Source organism: Macadamia integrifolia, chromosome 5 (genome assembly GCF_013358625.1).
Source record: "Macadamia integrifolia cultivar HAES 741 chromosome 5, SCU_Mint_v3, whole genome shotgun sequence".
Lineage (NCBI taxonomy): Eukaryota > Viridiplantae > Streptophyta > Magnoliopsida > Proteales > Proteaceae > Macadamia > Macadamia integrifolia.
In genome coordinates this window covers 43,701,458-43,724,288 of record NC_056561.1, presented here as the reverse complement: position 1 = coordinate 43,724,288, position 22,831 = coordinate 43,701,458, and the positions used below count along the sequence as shown (strand labels likewise).

The 22,831-nt window shown below is 37.8% G+C and overlaps 2 protein-coding genes across 3 annotated transcripts; both read right to left on the bottom strand.

Annotated features, from left to right (window-relative positions):
- Positions 1–774: 774 nt before the first annotated feature.
- On the bottom strand, positions 775–8,759 carry LOC122078164 (putative pentatricopeptide repeat-containing protein At5g13230, mitochondrial). 2 transcript variants are annotated; one of them, XR_006139983.1, is made up of 2 exons: positions 5,061–8,759; positions 775–1,030 (listed from the first exon to the last, which is right to left on the bottom strand). XR_006139983.1 is itself a non-coding variant. In XM_042644033.1 (1 exon), the coding sequence occupies exon 1, from the start codon at positions 8,098–8,100 to the stop codon at positions 5,584–5,586; it is 2,517 nt and encodes an 838-aa protein (XP_042499967.1). In that variant the 5' UTR covers positions 8,101–8,759; the 3' UTR covers positions 5,003–5,583. The 2 variants fall into 2 exon arrangements, 1 of the variants encoding a protein (XP_042499967.1); XM_042644033.1 differs by lacking the exon at positions 775–1,030 and having other exon boundaries at positions 5,003–8,759.
- Positions 8,760–11,281: 2,522 nt separating this feature from the next.
- Positions 11,282–20,880, bottom strand: LOC122079837 (long chain base biosynthesis protein 2a-like). The gene is made up of 12 exons (XM_042646586.1): positions 20,492–20,880; positions 20,299–20,364; positions 18,660–18,748; positions 18,274–18,419; positions 18,072–18,196; positions 17,856–17,949; positions 17,577–17,740; positions 15,498–15,659; positions 15,207–15,333; positions 14,896–15,062; positions 14,486–14,593; positions 11,282–11,707 (listed from the first exon to the last, which is right to left on the bottom strand). The coding sequence occupies exons 1-12, from the start codon at positions 20,618–20,620 to the stop codon at positions 11,612–11,614; spliced, it is 1,473 nt and encodes a 490-aa protein (XP_042502520.1). The 5' UTR covers positions 20,621–20,880; the 3' UTR covers positions 11,282–11,611.
- Between the last annotated feature and the right edge of the window lie 1,951 nt (positions 20,881–22,831).

Here is a 22,831-nt window from a genome sequence, read left to right as displayed (position 1 = left end):
AAGATTAAATGAGTTTATTCATGGATTATTGACCAGAGTCAAATTTTTAGTCCACTGATAGGGTTCCTAAGCTAAGTATACATCTCAAAATTACCCAACGATACCATAGTACAATGATATTGAGTGATGAAGTGATCAAATTCTAGGCAGGGACAAATGATTGACATGCCAAACAACCACCCATAAGTATATTTCAAGAACTAATCAACGCTTTATGGGTACATGCTGTGGCACCAATCCATCTGAAAATTTCTGATAGTTTAGAACACAACTTTAGTTGAGCAACAGTAATTGGAATATTGCTAAAACTTCATCTTCTAACATTTGCTCCAAACAGCTGTTAAAGAATCATCACTGGATAAATAGTTTAGTTTTCTGCCGATGATTGAGAATTTAGCTATTCCATGTATCTAGGGTTTTTCCATACAGAATTGGCCCGAGAAGGATTGGGGAGAATCAAGATTGGCCTTGGCCTATCTAATCCAAGTCTTAAAACCCTGGGTAGGTCCGAAGGTGAGTTGAACTCATGACCTTGTTGAAGAAATGAAACCTCTAATTTCAGAGAAGAAAAGCAAGTTGCTTCCTTATCCTTCCTGCCAGGTTGGTGAGAGAGAGAGAGAGAGAACTAAAAAATTACCGAACTGAACACAAACAGGGACACACCCCCCACCCCCCCCACCCCAACAAAAAAAATAAAAAAAAAAAAAACAAAAAAATGGTTTGCCTCATTGGGCCCCAACCCTTAAGAAAAAGTTTACAATAGAATCCTTATGATTAAACCAATTCCTTTAGCAAACATTATTCAACCAAATATTAACAATTTATAAACTGAAGCAATGCCAGTAACAATGCTCAATTTATACTGTAGGCATGACAAACTTTGAGGAACAAAAGAGGTAAAACCTTAGATCCAGCAATATAACCACCACATATCCACGTCTGCAGTATCCACTCCTAAGAGCTCATAGACACCCCGTACTGTTTTCCCAACTGCTCCAATGCTATGGACCTCATCCACGTATGTGAAGTCCTATGACAGAATAAAGGAAAAGGTTAGACCAGCAAATGAACAGATAGTAAATGAAGATATGATGGAAGACAAACATGAGCATATAAGCTTTCTGCTATTAGCATACAGAATCACAAAGTCAAAAGGAGAATAATCCTTCACAAAAATGTACATATTTCACAAGGAGGTACAAGAAAAATAGAATAGCAGCTTGTGACTTCAAATAGGTGCTTTACTAATCTGATATGCAAGCGACCTTCTAACTTTCACGTGCAGGTCACTAGACAAACAAGATACCCAAACAAAATGACAATAGATACAGAAGCTCCAGTAAACTGATTTGAGTGGAGCAGTATCCCTGGCTCCAAGTTTTGGATTTGCAAGCTGAAAGCTGGAAATTGACACAATCTGATCAGAACTGCCCCAATCATGCTTCATCGGTGGAGTCTCACCTACTAATTGCTTGGAGCCAACCATGGAAGGAACCTAATGCAGTTCAAAATTCTAAAAAGGAAATCTAGAAGAATGAACTATAACCAGGATCATTAGTTTCAAGCTATGTTCAGGAACTTGAGATAATATAGTAAGCATGGATTATCAAATCTGAGTAACTGTACAGATATGATATAACTGTATCCAATAACCCATTTTGATTCTTAGAAAGAATATCCAACAAGAAATAACCAGAATTATGGAACTGATTTGGTAAAACATAAAAGAGAAAGAATATGATAGGATCAAGAGAAGAAGAAGAGGACTATGAAGAATAGTGGATAAATTTAATCTGATTATATTAGAAAAAGAGCTAGAAGAAGAAGAAGAAGAAGAAGAAGACAGCAAGCAGTGTGCCAGTAGAAGATCCTTCACGCATGTTTGCAGAGCTCAACAGCTCAAAAACTCTTGAAAAAACTTCAATTTCTATCACAAATTATCTCCAATTGAAGGAGGGTGTATACATATATATAACATTTTATTTTATTTTTCTAAACACTCTCTTATATAGGCTTTGAGTTTATAAACTCAAAACAAAACTCTTAAAAGCTATTAAGTAACATAATCTGACAATACTAACTTCACCCTCTCTTTATGAGCTTATAAATTAGGTTGATTGCAATCAAACTCAAGAAAATAAAAGGCCCAACCTATAACATAACTACCCAATGCTTGTTTTCAGCCCATTGGATTACCACCAGCACCTTGTGGATGTCCCAAGCTTGTGCCTAGGCCTCCATACGGGATCATAGTCTAATGCAACTGCATCAGAACCAGCCAACACCATCCAGGTAAAGATATGGTGTTTGGACATGAACATTGATCTGGATGTAAATACTTTATCAGCACACGGCCTCTTGATCAAGAGACTCACAGTTAAACTTACAACTAAAATCTAACAAATATATTATTTTTTAATCATTCATCAGTTTCCAGAAAAGATGGTGTATGACTTCCAACATGGTTCTCAGAATACAATGTTTACTGTTGCAGTTGAGCAATATCAAAAACTACACATCCATATAGTTCCAGTAAAGAATTGCTCAATTCAAGTAAAATGGTTGGTGGCAGGTATATGAGGACTTCTGGGGAAACTTTTTTGGAACCTCTGAAAGTAGTTCAGTCTAGGATAAGATCTCAAAAAGTTCATGAAATTAATCTTTTCAACAAGTTCTCTTTTGCCATTAGATAATGAGATCCAGATAACAACTTGCCAGTATCAAATTTTCAAAATATTACAGACCATATCACATGTCATAGATTTTCAATTATAATCTTTTCTCTAATGCAATTGGCCTTACCAAGGTTAACCCGAAACAAAAATGAAAACAAAGTCATTACTCAAGGAACTTCTCTTGGATATTTCAACTAGAGAATTTCATTTCATGAAATATCTAAACATTTGACTCATTGATCCCCAATTAAAATACAATTTAAACTTCATAGAACCTACAACTAATATACAAAAGTTCACAACACTAAAGAAAATAGAAAAGTTACCATCTCACATAGGCACAACCTTGTATTACTTGCAGACAGTTATAATCTCAGGAAGTTTACAAAGCTCCCCCTCCATGCTGTAGACTCCCTCCACAACAACAATTATCTTTTTCCAAGGTCTATGTGTCCGTGGTTGTCCCTCAGAAATTTTTTCTCTTAACACTTCCTCCAAGTGCAACGGTGCTAAAGAGAACAAAAGAAAAACTCATGTGGGTGAAAACACTTTGAGATAAAAAGTTGGAGCTTTAATTTTGGAAGTCTTAGGCTTGAACGATACAAACTTACTATTATGAAGAAAGACCCTAATCGTTGCTCCTGATCCCTGAACACCATTGACAATTGAGTTGTGGTTCAAGGAATCACTAATTACTGCAAGATTTTGTTCTCTAGTAGAAATTAGGGGATTACAAGCCTCTTCTTTACCTAAATGGTTTGTTGATCACTGTATACGACCTAAAGGTCGTAGGTTCAAGGCTTGTTGAGGAATCAAGAAGTTAGGGAAGTGGTAGATTGGAGATCAGAAATTATGAATGGATGATCTTCAATTGAAAATCCCACAATGAGTTCATCTTTCTAATTGTCCAAAAGAGGTATTGACTCGCTTTTGCAGTCCCATTCATGGAGTTCTGGAGTAAGTTCCTCCTTTGGAGCCTTATTTTCTTTGACTTTTGTCAAACATCTTCTTTATCACCTCACTCTGACCTTCATCAGAACAATGCAAGGTGAACTGATTATTCTCCCAAGATCGTTACAGTCTGAAGGACTCCTCTCATACATTTTCAAGGTTAAGTCTCTGAAGCTTGTTTCTTCAGTTGAGCAAGACCGATGGCTGAAGCTGCCAAACCCTTCAATGCCACGAGTTAGTTTGCGAGCTCATTCCCTCTCTTCTTTGAGGAGTTGCCTCTTTTCCAGCAGCTTTAATACCCTCTCGGGTTTCTTCCTGACAGTGAGGCCCCAGTTAAATCTGCACATACAATACAATCAGGACAATATATTGAATCTGAACTCTGAAGTCTTCTAAACCAGAGAGAGGAACAGAGAGAATTTTGAAAGAAAAAAATTGGTAAATTTTGTTTTAAATTTACAGATTACATAATACAGAGTAGATACGGGCTCTCTCTCATCAATATACTGAAAGCTCTCCATCTCCCGAATGACAACTTTATCAGTCTGAAACTCCTCTGCATCACTCTCCGGTCCATGGGTCAAAAGACGTTCCAGGAAGATCAAAGCTTTGTAGGAAACTCTCCACTTCAAAAGCAGCCTTTGATATCAGACCCATGGTTCGTGTGTTAGGTGCTCGTGGATTCTCATTTGTGGCTTCTTCTGTCAATCTTTCAAACCCAACCCAAAATGGTCATCTCTAGCTAGATGAAACGCAGACTTGAAAAACAACAACAACAAAGGGTAAAAAGAAGATTGATGATATAGACAGAAAATATCTACATCAGGAGAAGAAGACAAACTTATTGTTGTGCAGGGATACAATCAGTCAAAGCCATGCCGTCTTGATCTTCTCTCTGAGGAAGAAAGAAGCCAGCTTCTTGAACTCAAGGGGTGCCCATGTTAATATTGTTGGTGGTGATGATAGGGGTGGAGATGGGCATATGTATTAATAGATAGATAGTTGGCAGGGTAGAAAAGATCCACTTCAGTTACGAGAAGGTTGAATTGGGTATGTTTTTTCCCTGAAAACTGTAACATAGTGGGAAACAGTTCCAGAAAATGGAGATATTGCATGAAAGGTTGAATGTGAAGGACAATAGTAGACAGACAATACCTTGCATGTGTAGAGTGAAAAATAGCAAAACGTGGTTCACTTCAAGAATAGGAGGTGCTATCTTCTCTCAATCAAACTTTCACATAGCTATTTTTAGTTTACATTTCATTCAGAATGAAATTGTTACACCATTAATAACTCCAAAAAATACCCGGGTCATAATATTAACTTCCACAAAAGGCATCCATTCCACATATACTAGCAGACATAGTATTGTAAAGTAGACATAATATAACAAAATTGTCATTTATACCATGAGAAAGGTAAGTTGAATCTTACCTTCAGCCTTACATCATTCACCCCCCTACACTGAGTTTTTGGCTGATTCTGTGATACTATAAACGGACAGATTTGCAACCTCTGACTAGTTTCACTAAGGATGAAACCATGTGTAACATTGATCTTCAGATCTTAAGTCTACTTCTGCTCTAGTTCATACATATCATTCTTTTTCCCCTCTCCCAAAGAGAAGAAAAAATAACATAAAATGGCAAACTGCAAGGACCTTACGGGTGGATATTGTAATCATCCAACTAGGATGACGCAAATATAAGGTTGCCAAAGGCCCCATTCCATGAAGTGAATCACCTGCATTGTGGCATTGGTTGATGTGGCTTGGCCTACCTTATATTCCTTCTCCTAACAGCAAAATACAGTCATCAAGAAGCCGCCAATTAGTGTAGTAGTCTCTATGATATTGTTGTGATCACAATTAATGTCTAAACGTCTCTCCAACCTGCCATATACCAAAACACAGCACCTCAGTCCACAGGAATTTTTTTGTGTCTTTAGTGCACAACCATCACCAATAATCACCACAAGAGCAAATACCATCCTCAAAATGATGGAAGCGATTCATATCTCGAACAATGAATTCACGCCGGACTACTTTTGATATCAACTTGACTGCAGCATGGCAATCTGCACATATTCTGAGGTTCTTAATGATACGAACTGGACTCCCAGGTGGTGTTCTAAAAAGCCCAAAAGCTAAGGCTAGTCTCTCACTGTGTAACCAAAGGAGGCTTTCTTTTTCATCCTCCTCAACATCAAGCAAAACAACATTGCGGTTGGGAATGTACCCTTCCCTTCTAATCTTTATGTTCAGCCACTCCAGCATCCCATTAATTATCCGTATATCAGGGTGTGATCTGTCACCTGCACTGAAATAATGAACATTGCTTTGGTTTTCAATCCAGCTAAGGCCTGGTTCTTTTTTAACTCCTTTCCTTTTCATGTATTTCCTAATGGAAATTACATTGTCCCATTTTTTCACAGTGGCATACATATTTGACAATAACACATGCGCTGCCTCATCATGGGGTTCCATCTCAAGAACCCGCTCTGCAGAAATTCTTCCAAGCTCAATATCATTGTGTATTACACAGGCACCAAGCAGAGCTCTCCATAACATAACACTAGGCTCAAATGGAATTTCCTCGATGATCTTAAGAGCCTCATCAAGACGACCTGAACGTCCTAGGAGCCATACCATGCAAGTATAATGCTCTATGCATGGCATAATGCCATAGTCCTGAACCATGGAGTGAAAATAAGACTGGCCCCAATCCACCAAACCCCTGTTGCTACATGCTGATAGGACACCTATAAAGGTTATCTTGTTGGGTATAATTTCTGTTTCCCTCATCCTCTCAAAAATCCCCAGAGCATCTTCACTTAAACCATGTAGGGAATATCCTGCGATCATAGAATTCCAAGAAACTTCATCTCGTTCACTCATAGCATCAAATATGGAACGGGCATCTTTAATGCTCCCACACTTGGCATACATGTCAATCAAAGCATTACAAACAACTGTGTCCTTATCAAAAATGGTTTTCACAATCAAACAGTGGATCTGAAGACCTGCCTCCAACGCTGTTAAGTTTGCACAACCACGAAGAGTACAAGAGTATGTAATTTGGGTTGGCTGGACTAGGTCATTAACCATCTCAGAGAAGAGTCTCAGTGCCTCCTCTCCATATCCTAGCTGCACATACCCCACAATCAGTGTATTCCAAGTCACATCATTTCTTTCGGGTGACTCCACAAATAATTTCATACAGTCCTCCATAATTCCACATTTAGCATAGACATCCATAAGGGCATTTCTTACAAAAATGTCAAAATCAAGTCCAACCTTCAGAACATGGCCATGTGTTTGCTTCCCAAATACTAGAGCTTCCATGGTTGCACAGGCCTGGAAAACACTAGCAAATGTAAACTGATTAGGGACCACTAAGTCTCGTCTCATCCGAAAAAATAGCTTCAAGGCCTCCTCGCTTCGATCACTCTGAGCATAACGTGCAATCATGAAACTCCAATGAATCACATGTTTCTGAGGCATCTCCTCAAAAACAATCTGAGCATCATTAATATCTCCAAACTTAGTGTACAAATCAAGCAAAGCACAACCTACATAAAGATCCAGCTCATACCGGGTTTTTAAGGCACATCCGTGGATCCCCTTGCCCAAGTCAAAGGCAGGCAGGCCAACGGAGGCCTTGAGTGAACTAGCAAAAGTAAAATTGTTTGGCTTGAGGTTGACCTTCCTCATTTGGGAGAAGAGTTCCAAAGCCTCATTGAAGTAGTCATTTTCAGCATAGCAAGCTATCATCCCAGTCCAAGAAATCATGTCCCTCTCAGCAATCTTATCAAATACTTTCTTGGCTTCATCAACAAGTCCACACACTGAATAGGCATCAATGAGAGCTGTCGCAACATATGCATCTGAATCATGGCCAAGCTTAAAAATGCAGGCATGGATTCGCCAACAAAGCTCTGCAGAACCGGTACTCACAAGCAACTTCAGAATTGTTGTAAAGACAAAGGGGTTGAGTTCATGGTCCTCTCTACGCAGCCTGATGAACAACTTGATTGCCTCGTCAAATTGGACAGACTGTGAATAACCCTGAATTAAGGTAACAAATGAAATAGTATTTCTGTCCCGCATTCCATCAAACAAAGTTCGTGCGTCAGCGAGGAGGCCTTCTTTCACATACATGTTAAGAAGAACGTTCCAAGCGAACAAATCCAAACAGTTCCCCCTCTTGAGAACATCACCGTGGATTCCCATCCCCCACTTTCTGGCATTTCCATTGCCGGTGCAGTCCTGGAACATCCGAGCGTATGTATGGGAATCATAATTAGTATTAAACCCCAATGCAGAGCAAGAGGAATTCTCAGAGTCATCCACTAATTGGACGCACGGGGCTGAAAACCTACGTTGTGGGATTCGGCTACACAGTTTGATCCGATGATAGATCGAGAAGAAACCCAGCACCGGATGTGGTGTTCTAAGACACAAAAATCTAATCATTCGATCTCGAGAATTCCCCCCACTCACGAAAATGGAAGCGAAATTTTTCAGAAGGCGAATGCCTTACAACTGAAAATCGAAATTTGTAATCATATTCCATGATTCACAAATCAGTATCGAGTACTTCCGGACTTCTCCAAAGTCCATACGAGGAGGCAACAGCTCAGAAGTTTCAGAAGGATTTTTCTGATCCGTAGAATTCATAGCCAACGCCAAAACGGGGCACAGAAATTCCGAGTTGGAAGGTCCGCGCCTGTGGCCGTGGATTGTGTGTTGCTCCTGAGAATGCGACTCCATGCTCTGATTCCCAGGAGGAAATTAAAGCTCTAGACCTTGATTGCTTAGTGAGATGCAGAGAGAGATAAAGAGAGACACTTCTGTTTCAGGAGAGAGTTGAAGAGTCGTTGGAAGAAACCCTAGACGATGCAATAGTTTCCACATCGATTGCACCTACATGTAGTTCAATCCCTCTCTACCTGCCCACCCTGAAGAAAATCTCGTTAGTTCGGAGATTATGGCGCTAGCTCCCACCAATGAATCTCAGCTGAGTTGCTAGAGCTCTGGTCTCTGTTCCGGTAACTTCGTCGCTGGAAACTCAAAGGAAGACAGACACAGGAGGGTGACTGTGAAGTGCAAAGAAGCAACGAGAGTATAAGGCTTGGAGAGGAGTCACCGGATACAGGGAAGGAGGGGCAAAATTGTCCAAAAAATGTAAACGGCGAAATGAGGATACCCTTTTGTCACTTTTGTGTAGTTTTGTAATTTCCGTCCCTATTTTGGATAATTTTGTTAAAACAAAAATTCGGTGGATAATTTGGTAATCCAAAACCTAATTTTTAGTAATCTTGCAATTTTTTTCAGAAAAAAATAAAAGAGTAATCTTGTAATTTTTTTCAGAAAAAAATGAAAGAGTAATCTTGTAATTTTTCCTAAGTTTCATAATCCTGCGTGCCTTACCGGATAAAATAAATAAATAAATAATACTTCTCTATGACTTTTGCTTCATGATAGATCATTTTGCAATTACGGAAGCTACATTTTGGTTGTAAGGGAAATTAAAGAGAAGGGAAATGAAAATTTTCAAACCTAAGAAAGAATTTTTGTAATTATTTTTTTCTTTCCCGTTCCTTTAATTTCTCTTGCACCAAATAAGGTAGCAAGGACAAAGGACCATCAAACCACTATTACCTTGCACGAGGAACACTTGATTATTAATTGGCTAATGCTTGAGCCATACAATCACATAATTAGGGATGTAAGCGAATAACCAAAATCCCATATTCGATCCATGTCCTAATCTTCTCAGAGGTTTTCGAATCCTGAATTTTGATTTCTAAAGAATATCTGAATTCGTCTGAAGGATAATCGGGTTTGAATATTTCCATTCTTACTACAAACATTTTTATAAGGATAATCTTTTGATTCTCTTCTAAGAATGGGCACTGGACAGTAGCTTATTTCCAATGAAATCAATAATAAAAGTTGAAATTCCATAATTGATATAGGTCAGATTGGTTACTAATTGGATATTTCATCGATCGACAACAACAGATATACGATAAACTCTCAGATTCATTTATGATATTAGTTTTTAAAATTCTGCCAATATTGGATCAAAATCGAATATATCATTCGATCAACGGATTCAGATTTTGACAATAGTGAATACAACAACAAAAAACTCAGTCTTATCTCAACTTAACGGGATTGGCTACATGGATCCATAAAAATAAAAATAAAAATAAAATTGGGAGAAGGAAGAGATGAGAAGATGAGAGAAGTGAGTAAGAAAAAGATGCTCGCCCAACAAGTCAGGAAAAACTTAGCTAAATGGATTGGCAACATGGATCTTTACCCTTCATATCCAAGGTCATACTTGGGATCAAACTGAGATTATACATGTCATTCATCACCACTTCACGTATGGTCATTTTAGGTCTGCACATAGCTATTTTAACTCCGTTAATCTGAATCAAATCACTCCTTTCTAGGACATTCTTACGCCTCCTTTCAACATGTCATGCCACCTCAAACAATATTCTAATTGTGAATCTAAGTGGAATCTGATCCATTCACATCCATACTTGACATGATGATCTTTTGCTTCCATAAATGTCCATCAATATTGCCATTAAGATATATTATTTTTTTTAATAAAAGAGAATTGCCATTAAGAGTGTTAAGAGGAAAATTTATGCAAGACACGAGACCTTACATGAAGAGTTGTTACCCTCAAGTAGGGGGGGACCTGATCTGGACTCATTACTGATACACATTAACTTTTTAGTTTCATGCGATCACAGTTAGGGGGTGCAAATTGGGTCCAATTTAAGTGTAGGCCTGACAAGGGCTAACTACACCTTTCAATCAAGGTAAGTCCAAGGTTAAAATTCCGAATTGAGTTCCGGATTGGATTGGAATCAATCTAGATTGTCCTCAAAATCAACATATTCCAGGCATCTAGGGTTTTTCCATACAGAATCGGCCTGAGAAGATTTGGGAAGAATCGATGTTGGCCTTGTCTGATCTGAATTGGCTGATCCAATCCAATTCTTTAAACCCTGGGTAGGTCCTAAGGAGAGTCGAACTCACGACCCGTCTCTCTCTCTCCCCCTCCAACTTGTTGAATAAATTCCTGCATTTGATACCACATAACATAGTTTGTAAAGGGGGCAGGCCTGAGGAATTCATCAATGATATACCCAGACCAAACATCAAAAAAGTTTATTTGCTTCAGACCAAAAAACTAAAGTTTTGAAACATATGTGACTTTCCCTATTTAATTACTTCAGTTCAGGGAGGTAAAACCAATGGAATTAGCATCCGCAATTTCTTGAGTATTAACAGTACAGCAACCTTTCAAAACTTCAGACTGAAATCCCAGAGAGAGCTAGGAAATTACCAAACTGAACACAAACAGGGACAACCTCCCCACCCCCCCCAAAAAAAAGGAAAAATGAAAAAAGAAAGAAGAAAAAAGAGAAAAGAGAAAAGAGAAAAGGAAAAATGGGTTGCCTCATTGGACCCCATCCCTTGAGAAAAAGTTTGCAAAAGAATCCTCAAGATTGAACCAATCCCTTAATTTCTCATAGATCTAGATTTGGTTGGGCTTTTTTATTTCGGTTAGGTGTTTTTGCTCCAAGAGCAGTTTTCTGTGCTACATTGTTGCAGTTCTTGCATGTTTTTAGAAATGTAAAATAAGATTGCGAAACATAAATATGAGCGAGATACAAATACAAAAGACTCGGAACCTTCCACAGTAGAGACCAATACAGAAGCGAAACCAAAACAACCCCACAACCAAAAAATTACTGTAACAAATGTACATAGCAAAATGAGCCCCAGACAATAATTATGTTAGCCTCTTTGAAGTGCATATGAACAAGGATCCTCCCTCAGATCATCGAAAGAGATCAAACCAGAAACTTCTTGATTTCCGAAGGTACATGTGGTCCAAACTAAAACCACCTCTGGGCAAATGAAGATTTCTCCCATCCAAACTTTCATCTATTTAGTCAAACTTCACCCTGCCTTCTTCTTGCTGATGTTTTTTTGGCTCAGCGGGAAAGTATTTTATGCCCACCATATCACCAACTTCGCTGATAACCTGAAAAACAATTAAAAAGGGGTTTTACTCAGGTCACACCGTTTGTGTCTTTAGGAGATTTTTGGAACTTACATTCCTGACAATGTCCTCGTCAAAGCCTTTCAAATCAACTTGGTTGAGGGCAAGTTCAGGTAATTTTTCCAAATTGAAGAAATCCAGCCCCAATTACTAGAAAAATTGGCAAACGACATTGTGCTTGACCATGTTTGATAGCTAAACCCAGTTGCCTCAGATTATTGTTTTTACAATCTTCATGTTAACCTAGTAGCAAGGAGACGGTTTTTTTTTTTCTTTTTTTTTTTTTTTGTTGGTGGGGTGGGAGGGGGGGAGAGGGGAGATGTTTCCAGTTGTAACCCCAGCCAATGTCAACTCTCAATCCGATAACAGTGGAAGGAGTGGTTTTCCAAGTGATAGCAATGGCCGATTGTATGCTGTCAAGGTGAGAATTGTATGAGCTGTTCAAGTCTTTTTCGTTTAAACTGTTGTGAAGTACGCACAAGTTCTGTTGGGCAGAACTATTATAGGAACTATTTTATGGTTGCTGTTGGGTTCTTTCACGAAATCAAAGTTCTTGGAGAGGGAATCTAAGCAATTGGTGCTAATGGCAGTGGCATTGCTGTAATGGTGGATAGTGTTGGTTAATTCTCAGGCTTGGTAAAGGAACAGTAGGAGAAAAGGGTAGTAAGAGAATGGGACACGGAGGAAGGGTGCTACACACTAAATAAAGAAGTTTACTTTTGAAGATAGATCAGTTGGAGATGCTCAGGCAGGAATGAGGAAGGGGTGAGGAATGACTTTCTTATCCTAGCAACAACTGAGATGCTAAGTCTGACAAAAAATGTTTTCCATACAAAACCAGAGGAAGTACATATTTGACCCTGATAATTAACGACCTATGGGTCCTCGAGCATTTATAGGCAATCACACAAACCTTTGTGACATGAGATTGTGCGAACAAAAAAAAAACCCATAAAATCACCCCCAGTTAGATTGTCACGTCATTGGATTCCACCAAAACATTATGATGCTGAAGGCCTGAAACTATCAGGCTCTGTTGCTCATGGGGCAAAAATGACCATAGATCCACTTATCCAAAAGATAAACCAACGGTAAACAACATACATGAAATTTTAATTTAATATATATATCATTCCAGCCACTGTTGCATGAGAGAGGAGAGTGAACAGTCAAATCAGAAGGCGAAAGTGCCATTATGTTAATCATTTGTGGGTCTGATACTGGGCGGACATTCCCTGGAGTGAGAGGAAATAGAGGTCTTTCCAAAGGAAAATGTCAGAGCTTCATCACGGGGAGTATGTGTGAATAGAATGAGGGTGCAAGAAAAGATGGGAATTACCCACCAATAAAAAAAAATGGGAAAGTTTTGATTTCTGGGGTGAGAATGTTTGGTGCAGATCAATCAGATCTAATGTATCGGATTCGCCAATGGGCCCACTAATGTTATGAAAGAGATATCAGTCTGACAGCTAGATGTGGTCCAAATTGAATCTAGATCTAATGGCCAGAATTTAATATGGTAACTACAAGATCTTAACAACTGGTTTTCAGAATTTAAACCAGTCACAAATAGGAAAGCATTTGAATAAAATGAGGTGGGAAAAGGAGGAAATGTGGTTGATTGGTGTAAAGAGAGGCAATTATATTACAGAGGGAAAGAAATCTTTCCTTACAAAATGAATTTGAAGTTTAACAAACTTATAGAAGAGAAAGAAATAATGGACGTGATGATAGAGAACCATGGGGTTGAGGAAGGAGAGAAGAAATACAACGGAGAGAGAAAATCTTTACCAAACCGAGAGAAGAGAGAGAAGAGCCAGCTTGCGAGTTTCCAAACAAACTCAATCCATTAATTCCAAATCGTACTATTACTTATTGATAAGAATGGAAATAAAATCTTCTAGATTGATTTAACTACAAAGACTTTCCTAACTAAACAGTTATGAACTCTAAATTTCACTAACTCAAAGACTAACAACTTAGGATAAGATAAATCCCTACCCAACTATCACCCACAAGGGACCCACTAATAAAATTAAAAATTGTGTACTCCTTTAACCCCCACTTTGATGAAGATACAGCTGCAGTTGCTTGGTTGGACCAGCATGACCGGCTTTGGAAGCCAAGAGCCAAGAAGAACCAGTCCAACCCAGGGTTTTGGTCCAACAAGAGTCGGAAATAAAATTAGTAGTTACTTGTCATTTATTTCATGCCTTTATTTTCAGACTTGAAAGTAGGAGTTAGGATTTCTTTCTTTTTGCATTAGTTTCCTTTTATGGTTGTTTCCTAGTTAGACTAGTTTCTATGTTAGTTCTCTGTCTCTATTTTTCCCATATATAGGCTATAATCGATGGGCAAGTTAGAGTGATTTGATTTCTGAATGAGAATTGGTCGGATTTGTGCTCTGTGTGTGTGTGTGATTCCCTTCCTTCCCCCCCCCCCTCTGCTACTCGAGTTTCCCCTTCTTCCCCAGGCCCTCCATCACACTTTGGGTTTCATATTTCAGCCCATCATAACAATAAATCTCAAAAACTAACGCGCCAACCCAAAACTATATTAAAACCTGGACCAAATGTAAACTGAGCCTTAAACTGGGCCAGAATTAAAGTTCTTGCCAAATGAAAAGCATGAAAGCAACTACTTTCCAAGGTCCCAACATATTTAGTGATTTAAAATTTTCTTTTATCATCTTTCCAACTGAACACAGCCTAAGAGATACGCAAGAAAGAAGAAACACTCATATTTCTGGATAGGATGTACCTGTAAACCTTTGATCAGGTCTTCCTTAGTATGAGAAGCAGATATGCAAATACGCGCCCTCGCCAACAGTAGTGGGGTTGCTGGGAATGCAACCGTCACAACAGCCACCTTCAACATCACCATTTGACATTAACAAACCACAAAAATTGTAATTGATAATGACTGTGTAAAGCAAGTGTCAACATTATAAAGGATAAGAACTACATTTAAACATCGAAGGCAAAAAATTTGGGTCAGTGATTGACAAAAATACTCAAGGGGGACTTGAGATGTTCCCCTAGAGATAAATTGAAATATTTTCAAATAGATGACAGCAATCAGCAGGTTAATGTGTGCTGGGATTGTTTATGAGCCAACATATCATTGCATGAAAACAATTCATGACAAAACCAGGTAAAGGCTCAACTCACATTCTGCTTTAGACACTCCCGAGAAAAGGCAGGAATTTTGGCCGGGTTGTAAAGCATTATCGGCATAACAGGAGAGTCATTATCCCCAAGAACCTCGAAGCCCATCTTCTGAAGTTCTGACCGGAAAAAATTGCTGTTCTCACGTATACGTGCAAGTTTCTGGGCCCCTATATGGAATCAAAGGTACTGTAAGACAAGAAAATATACCAAAGGTAACTCAAGTCACAACAAAATAAACTACAAAGGATTGAAGCCTCACAACAAAACCACAATTTTAAAGATAAGTTTCAAGTGAGAGATGTCATTTGAACCTCTACTCGAACCATCCTCTCCAAGAATAACCCTTATGGCAGATATAATTTGCTGGGCAGCAGGTGGCGAGATAGATGTTGCATAAATATGAGCAGGGCAAGAGTATTTCAGATATTGGATAAGTTCCTGCAAATGACAAGATATGGCTTGAGCACAGAATGCACAACATAAGTTCACAGCAAACATTATTCAACAAAATATTAACAATTTATAAACTGAAACAATGCTAGTAACAATACTCAATTTACACTATAGGCATGACAAACTTTGAGGTACAAAAGAGGTAAAACCTTAGACCCAGCAATATAACCACCACATGACCCAAATGATTTTGTAAAAGTTCCCATCATGATATCCACATCTGCAGTATCCACTCCTAAGAGCTCACAGACACCCCGTCCTGTTTTACCAACTGCTCCAATGCTATGGGCCTCATCCAAGTACGTAAAGGCCTATGACAGAATAAAGGAAAAGGTTAGAACAGCAAATGAAGATATGGATGGAAGACAAACATGACCATATAAGCTTTCGGCTATTAGCATACAGAATCACCAAATTAAAAGGAGAATAATCCTCCACACAAATGTACATATACCAAAAACAAAATGATAGAAGGTACAGAAACTCCAGTAAACTGATTTGACTAGAGCAGTATCCCTGGCTCCAAGTTTTGGATTTGCAAGCTGAAAGCTGGAAATTGACACAATCTGATCAGAACTGCGCCAATCAGGCAATCATGCTTCATCGGTGGAGTCTCACCTGCTAATTGCATCTTGGAGCCAACTATGGTTGGCAGGTAAGACGGAACCTAATGCAGTTCAATCTAAAAAGGAAATCTAGAAGAATGAACTACAACCAGGATCACTACTTTCAAGCGATATTCAGGAACTTGAGATAATATAGCGAGTATGGGTTATCAAATCTGAGTAACTGTTTAGATATGATATAAACTGTATCCAATAGCCCAATTTTGATTCTTAGAAAGAATATCCAACAAGAAATAACCAGAATTATGGAACTGATTTGGTAAAACATAGAAGAGAAAGAATATGATAGGATCAAGAGAAGAAGAAGAGGACTACGAAGAACAGTGGAGGAATTTAACCTGGCTATAGAAGAAGACAGCAAGCAGCATGCCAGAAGAAGATCCTTCATGCTCGTTTGCAGAGCTCAACAGCTCAAAAACTCTTGAAAAAACTTGAATTTCTATCACAAATTATCTCCTATTGAAGGAGGGTGTATACATATATATAACCTTTTATTTTATGTTTTATTTTTTTATTTTATTTTTCTAATCACTCTCTTATATTGGCTTTGAGTATATAAACTCAAAAAAAAACTCTTAAAAGCTATTAAGTAACATAATCTAACTCAAACACTTAACTACTAATCCCGTATACTAACTTTACCCTCTCTTTATGAGCTTATAAATTAGGCTGATTACAATCAAACTCAAGAAAATAAAAGGCCCAACCTATTACATAACTACCCAAAGCTTGTTTTCAGCCCATTGGATTGCCACCAGCACCTTAAGGGTGTCCCAAGCTAGTGCCTAGGCCTCCATACGGGATCATAGTCTAATGCAACTGCATCAGAACCAGCCAACATGATCCATGTAAAGATGCAGCGTTTGGACATGAACATTGACCTGGATGTAAATACTTAATCAGCATACGGTCCTCATGATCAAGAGACTCACAGTTAAACTTACAACTAAAATCTAACAAATATGTATTATTTTTTAATCATTCATCAGTTCCTAGAAAATGGTGTAAGACTTCCAACATGGTTCTCAGAATACAATGTTTTCTGTTGCAATTGAGCAAAATATCAAAAACTACACATCCATATAGTTCCAGTAAGGAATTTCTCAATTCAAGTAAAATAGTTGGTGGCAGGCATATGCTGACTCTGAGGAAACTTTTTTGAAACCTCTGAAAGTAGTTCAGTCTAGGGTAAGATCTCAACAAGTTCATGAAATTAATCTTTTCAATGCTATGTGCAGCCCATACCTGGATTTCACTTTCATTCTCTTTTGCCATTAGATAATGAGATCCAAATAACAATGTTCCAAATTTTCAAAATATTAAAGACCATATCACATGTCATAGATTTTCAACTATAATATTTTCTCTAATGCAATTGGCCTTACCAAGGTTAACCCGAAACAAAAATGAAAATAAAGTCATTACTCAAGGAGCTTCTCTTGGATATTTCAACTAGAGAGTTTTCATTTCATGAAGTATTCATGAATATACAACATATTGAACCACAAAATACCATTTAAACTTCATTGAACCTACAACTAATATACAAAAGTAGCCAACACTAAAAAAAATAGAAAAGTTACCATCTCACATAAGCACAACCTTGTATTTCTTACAGACAGTTATAATCTCAGGAAGTTTACAAAGCTCCCCCTCCATGCTGTAGATTCCCTCCACAATAACAATTATCTTTTTCCATGGTCTATGTGTCCGTGGTTGTCCCTCAGCAATTTGTTCTCTTAACACTTCCTCCAAGTGCGACGGTGCTAAAAAGAACAAAAGAAAAGCTCATGTGGGTGAAAACACTTTTGAGATAAAAAGTTGGAGCTGTAATTTTGGAAGTCTTAGGCTTAATGATAATGCATTATGCTACAAACTTACTATTATGAAGAAAGACCCTAATCGTGGCTCCTGATCCCCGAGCACCATTGACAATTGAGTTGTGGTTCAAGGAATCACTAATTATCAAATCCCCCTGTAGATGGTCATCATAATCATTAATATGAAATATCACCCCATCAAAGTTAAAACCAAATGCCCATGTGATGAATGAACCCTATAATACAAAGTAATATGACTTAATCAACTAATACAGACCTTCCCAGTCAGGACTGGAATAATAGCCGAGTTTGTGACATAGCCCATCCCAAAAACTATGGCAGCAGGCTTTCCAACAAACTTTGCAACACATTCCTCCAGTTCAGTATGCAATCTGGTAGTGCCTGATGACATAAGTGCATTAGCTGAAATTCAAAATACATAAAATAGTTGGTTGCATTTTACAATTTAAAGTACATACCACCATCTACACGAGCACTACAGGTACTTGCTGAAAATTTCTTCAAGGAGTCAACTACACGAGGTGTGCAATATTCATCTGATGACGCAAATCCTAGGTAATTGTAAGAACCCAGGTTGAGGCATTTACTTACTTTTGTGCTTCGTCTGCATCAGAAAGCAATTTAGTTGGATCATATTCACAGAATTTTCCTTTGCTGTGCATTTAAGAAATATTCCTTGTGATTTATATTGTCAGTTACTAAAGGTCACCGAAAGTATAATTCAATAGCACAAAAGAAAGAAAATTAAGATACAGTAGAAAAGGTGGATCATGAACGGAAAGGATATCTTCAGGGAAAAAAAAAAGCTACAAACTTCTAAATAAAATTGGGAACTACAACTCACTTTAGAGTCTTGTTATTGTCATTGGAGTAACGCTCAACCACATCAAACCAAGCATCAGGAGCACTTGCGATTGGTCGTCCAAAGCAGTCCTGCCAAAGGTAGTGGAAAAATAACTATTATGAAGGTCCACTCTCACACATAACACATTGGGTATCAACATTATGGTTATATTTGGCAAATTTTACAAGTAATTTATTTTCTGTGATCCTTTAGTAATCCACAACAGGGCTTGAAGCCCTATGTCTTAATGGAGGAAAATGAAAACCGCAACCCTGGATATATTGCAATGGAAAATAAAGACTGGCACAACCAAAGTAAATATCCAAAAAACAATAAGAAACATCATTTGATTAATGCATGCGGTGATGCACATCTTAGTAAATTTCACATATCAATAATTCATTGATACTCCCTTACAGGTTCCAATGATTTGAGTCCTTGTAAATTTTTTATTACAATCCCAGCTGAATATTAGATCCCAAGATTGAATACTTCAATTGAAGATAATTAAGGCTGCACATATCCAAGGGTAAATCCAGTAAAGCATAACAACAAAAACACCCACATAAATGTCCATAGAGAAAATTTTGAAGGGGAAACAGTTATTTGATTACAAAAAGAGCACGGAAGGGAATGCATTTCAAACCAGAATAAATTGTATTTCATGTAAAATCTAGAAAACAAAGCTCTAGAGGGAAGTGGGCCAGGTTTGGTATGACAAATAACAGCAGAGAATTGCCACAAAGGGAGGGGGGAGAATATATTAAGCAATCAAATTAAAGTTTTACAAGAAATCTGACTAAGAAGTGTTAATGCAGTCATGCTTCCATAACAAAACTATTATCTAAAGTACTAAATATATATTCAATTCATTGTCTCAATACTTGACATGCATGGGGCACACAGACTTTGAATTCCTACCTAAACTATGACTGGCTGGCCCCCGCCGGGGGTGGGGGCAGAATCCAGTTACAAACCAACACTTGCAAGTGTTTTCACAATATCTTGCCAAAACAACTCAGATATTAGTTTTTCTGATAAACGTAAACTTGACTAAAACAAACCTATATACAAACACAGGAGACCAGAACGACACCTACTACTTAATACTAATTAGACCAAAAATAGCAAAATTTATCTGTCATAAGCAGGAGCTTGTTGAAGTACCTAAGCGGCATTTTGATTGCATAAGCAATAGGGGTCGCAGAATAGCATCTCAGTGAGCTGTCTATGGTTCTCATGTTCATTTGGGTGGTATACATCCTAGCATTACTTCTTTGAACGTTCCCATGCAGTTAACCCCATAAACCCCTTCTAGATTTAACTGCGCTTTTTCTATTGAACTGTTGCAATCTATTCTCCTAATACATTAACATGCACCTCTGTCACGTCTTTGAGGTTGCCACAGGATTCGCATCCTCAACAAAATTGCTCCCTCACACCAAATCCCCCATCCCCACACCCCAGAAAAAAAAATCCTGAATATCGACGATTTAAGATAAAGAGAGTAAAAATTGTACCGAAGCAAAAGTTCAAAGAGATAACCCAAAATTGGGACAATTTCAGACAAAAGAAAAATTATAATCAAATAAAAAGAATGGGAAAAACCGAAATAATAAGAGAAAAAATAATAAATTACCTGAATGCGGAGATACAAACGTCGGACGTAAAAATCCTCGAGCCCTAAGCAGATCGGCGCGTATCCCTGCTTGAAGAAAACACAGGAACATATAGAAGCTAATAAAATAAAATAAAATAAAATCGATGATAACTAGTAAGAAGAAATGTAGTTTTGTGAACGAAAACTAAAAGAAATGAGAAGGATCGAATACATCAAGTTTGCTTGGATTATTCAACCAGTCGATAATTTTTCTGAATAGATCTCTGATTTGACCGAAAGCAAACAACAATCCGTAGCTGAAGTAAGTGGTAAGGGCAGTTAAATATGGAATGGTAATCATCTTGATCTGCGATTGGAACCTCGAGAATTCTCTACGAGATCCAAGCCCCAATCATTCAAGAAAAGAAGAACTGGATCTGGAAAAAGGATAATGGCAAGCTCCCCAGGACACTTTTAAAATTGGTGATCCTTAAAATGAAAAACGGAAACCGAACCGAGGCTCGGAAGCCTCGCCTGGTTCCAGAGCTCGACGGGAGAGAGAAAGATAAACCCAAATGCTCGATAATCTAACGTTTCGAGGCGCTAAGCAATTTCGGATTCAGAAAAAGAGGAAAAATCTGACACGACGACAACTGGGCTTACGTTGGACTGTTAGAAGCCCATCCTAATAATAATGGTGAGTCTGACACCGAGACCAAGACCGCCATCTTCCAATTGTGACTAATTGGCGGGCTTCGCCGCCACAGGCCCACAAGACAATTCAAACAGAATCAAAACAAAGTTAAAATTTTGTCAATCTCATAACCACCTCATAACTTTTTTTTTTAATTATTATTTTCTAAATGGAAAGGGATAGGTATGCCGCCGGTATTCGGTAAGCTAGTGGACATTACCAATTGGGGCATAGCAATATTTTTCCAGTTTTAAAATCATATGTTACGGCCCATTAGAGTGTTTTCACCCTTGGTGTTCTTTCTGATATCTATGCCTTTCATCGTTCCATCGGAAATTCCTTTTATACTTATCGTACTCGAGCTTGATAATTTCTACTACTCTAGAGTCATTAATGTTGGCCCCTGTAGTATAATACTCTTCCTACTATTCTCAATTCCCTCACAACACCATTGGAACGTCTTGATGAATCCCTTAACCATTTTTGAATAATTGAATGAAAATCGTACCCTTCTATTTATAATGGAAAAAAAAAACACTTTGATATTAATGTATATAAATCAAAAGGACCGAGCTTCCCTTTACTCACAATGAAGAGACAGAGATGTCAAACGGTTGGTTTAGTCTGGATTTGATTTCAATTTTATTCTAGTTTGGTTTCAATTAATTCATGGATTAAAGTGATTGGATGGTAGTCATAAAAGATACGGACATTCAACAACAGGGGTTATCTTTCTTCCTGTCCTACTACTTGTCAAAAAAATCTTTTAATGTTGACTCTTCAATCTTCAATTTTTTTCTATATATTAGATGGCAAACCATTTCGCCATTGAAACTTCTGTGTATTATCAAATGTGTTATACTTGTTATATATATATATATATATATATATTCCCCCTATGAAATATATAAATGGTAAGTATCAGGAGACTTGGGGTGAGCTTCTAGTTGAATGGCAGGCAATTAGAGTTGAGTTATAGCATACTATGGGTAGGGACTCTGTTCAACCTTCCTAACACCCACTTTCTTGAAAAATAATTGTAATAATTGCAGTATTGCAATAATTGTGGTTGGCCCCTCCATGGATCCTTCTTTGATTCCTCCCATGGGTCCATTGTATGGTTCCTATACGGTCAATTGCACAATATATATATATATATATATATACATGAAAAAAGTTACAACCGGTAGTGTCCATATTAAAGCACACTAGACTAACTAGATTATCCATAGTCCTTAAATACAACATAGAAGGATTAGTGTCTCTGCATTTACACAAGCACTTAATTTTACCAAATTTAACATAAATATCCTAGAATATTCCAAAACTATGTAAACACAAACAACTATTTAACGATGTCGGAATAAGCTGAAGTAAACTCTTAAAGGATAACCAAACTTCAGTGATAGTTCAACCCGTAGAAATCGTCATAAATAGACCATGCAGAATCCCTGTAGTTTTAATCTCCTCCATAGATGAGGACAAGGAGGCACCCATGGTAATTGCCTAAAATTGACTTTGAGGTAGAATACCATACAATCAAAAAAAGTCTCTTCCCAAAAGATTAGAAAAACCAGTGCAAACTAAGTTATAATATGGCAAAAAGAGAAGAGTTAAATGTCTTATCAAGAGGACCTCATGATGATCTATAATGGATAAACTATAAGCATTAGGGTCAGATTTCTTAAACAAATTTAAGTCTGATAACCAACAATTAATTTTCTAAATGAGCAACACTGGATTGGGAATAATATGGTAATTTAATTCATTTTGAAACCACAATCATAATACTTCCAAAATAAATAAATTGTAAATGAATAGATGTGGGCTTACCCTTTGCCTCTTTGGAGCATTGGTCGGCTACTGATTTGTGAAGAT

Bases quoted from the DNA above. Each gene is read 5' to 3' on its own strand.
- LOC122078164 (XM_042644033.1), bottom strand. From the start codon at position 8,100: ATGATTAGATTTTTGTGTCTTAGAACACCACATCCGGTGCTGGGTTTC.
- LOC122079837 (XM_042646586.1), bottom strand. From the start codon at position 20,620: ATGATTACCATTCCATATTTAACTGCCCTTACCACTTACTTCAGCTAC. The intron at 18,749-20,298 runs GTAATTTATTAT...TACCTTTGGCAG, and splicing joins GTTTGTATCTCCGCATTCAG to GACTGCTTTGGACGACCAAT. The intron at 18,420-18,659 runs GTGAGTTGTAGT...TTTCTGATGCAG, and splicing joins GACAATAACAAGACTCTAAA to ACGAAGCACAAAAGTAAGTA.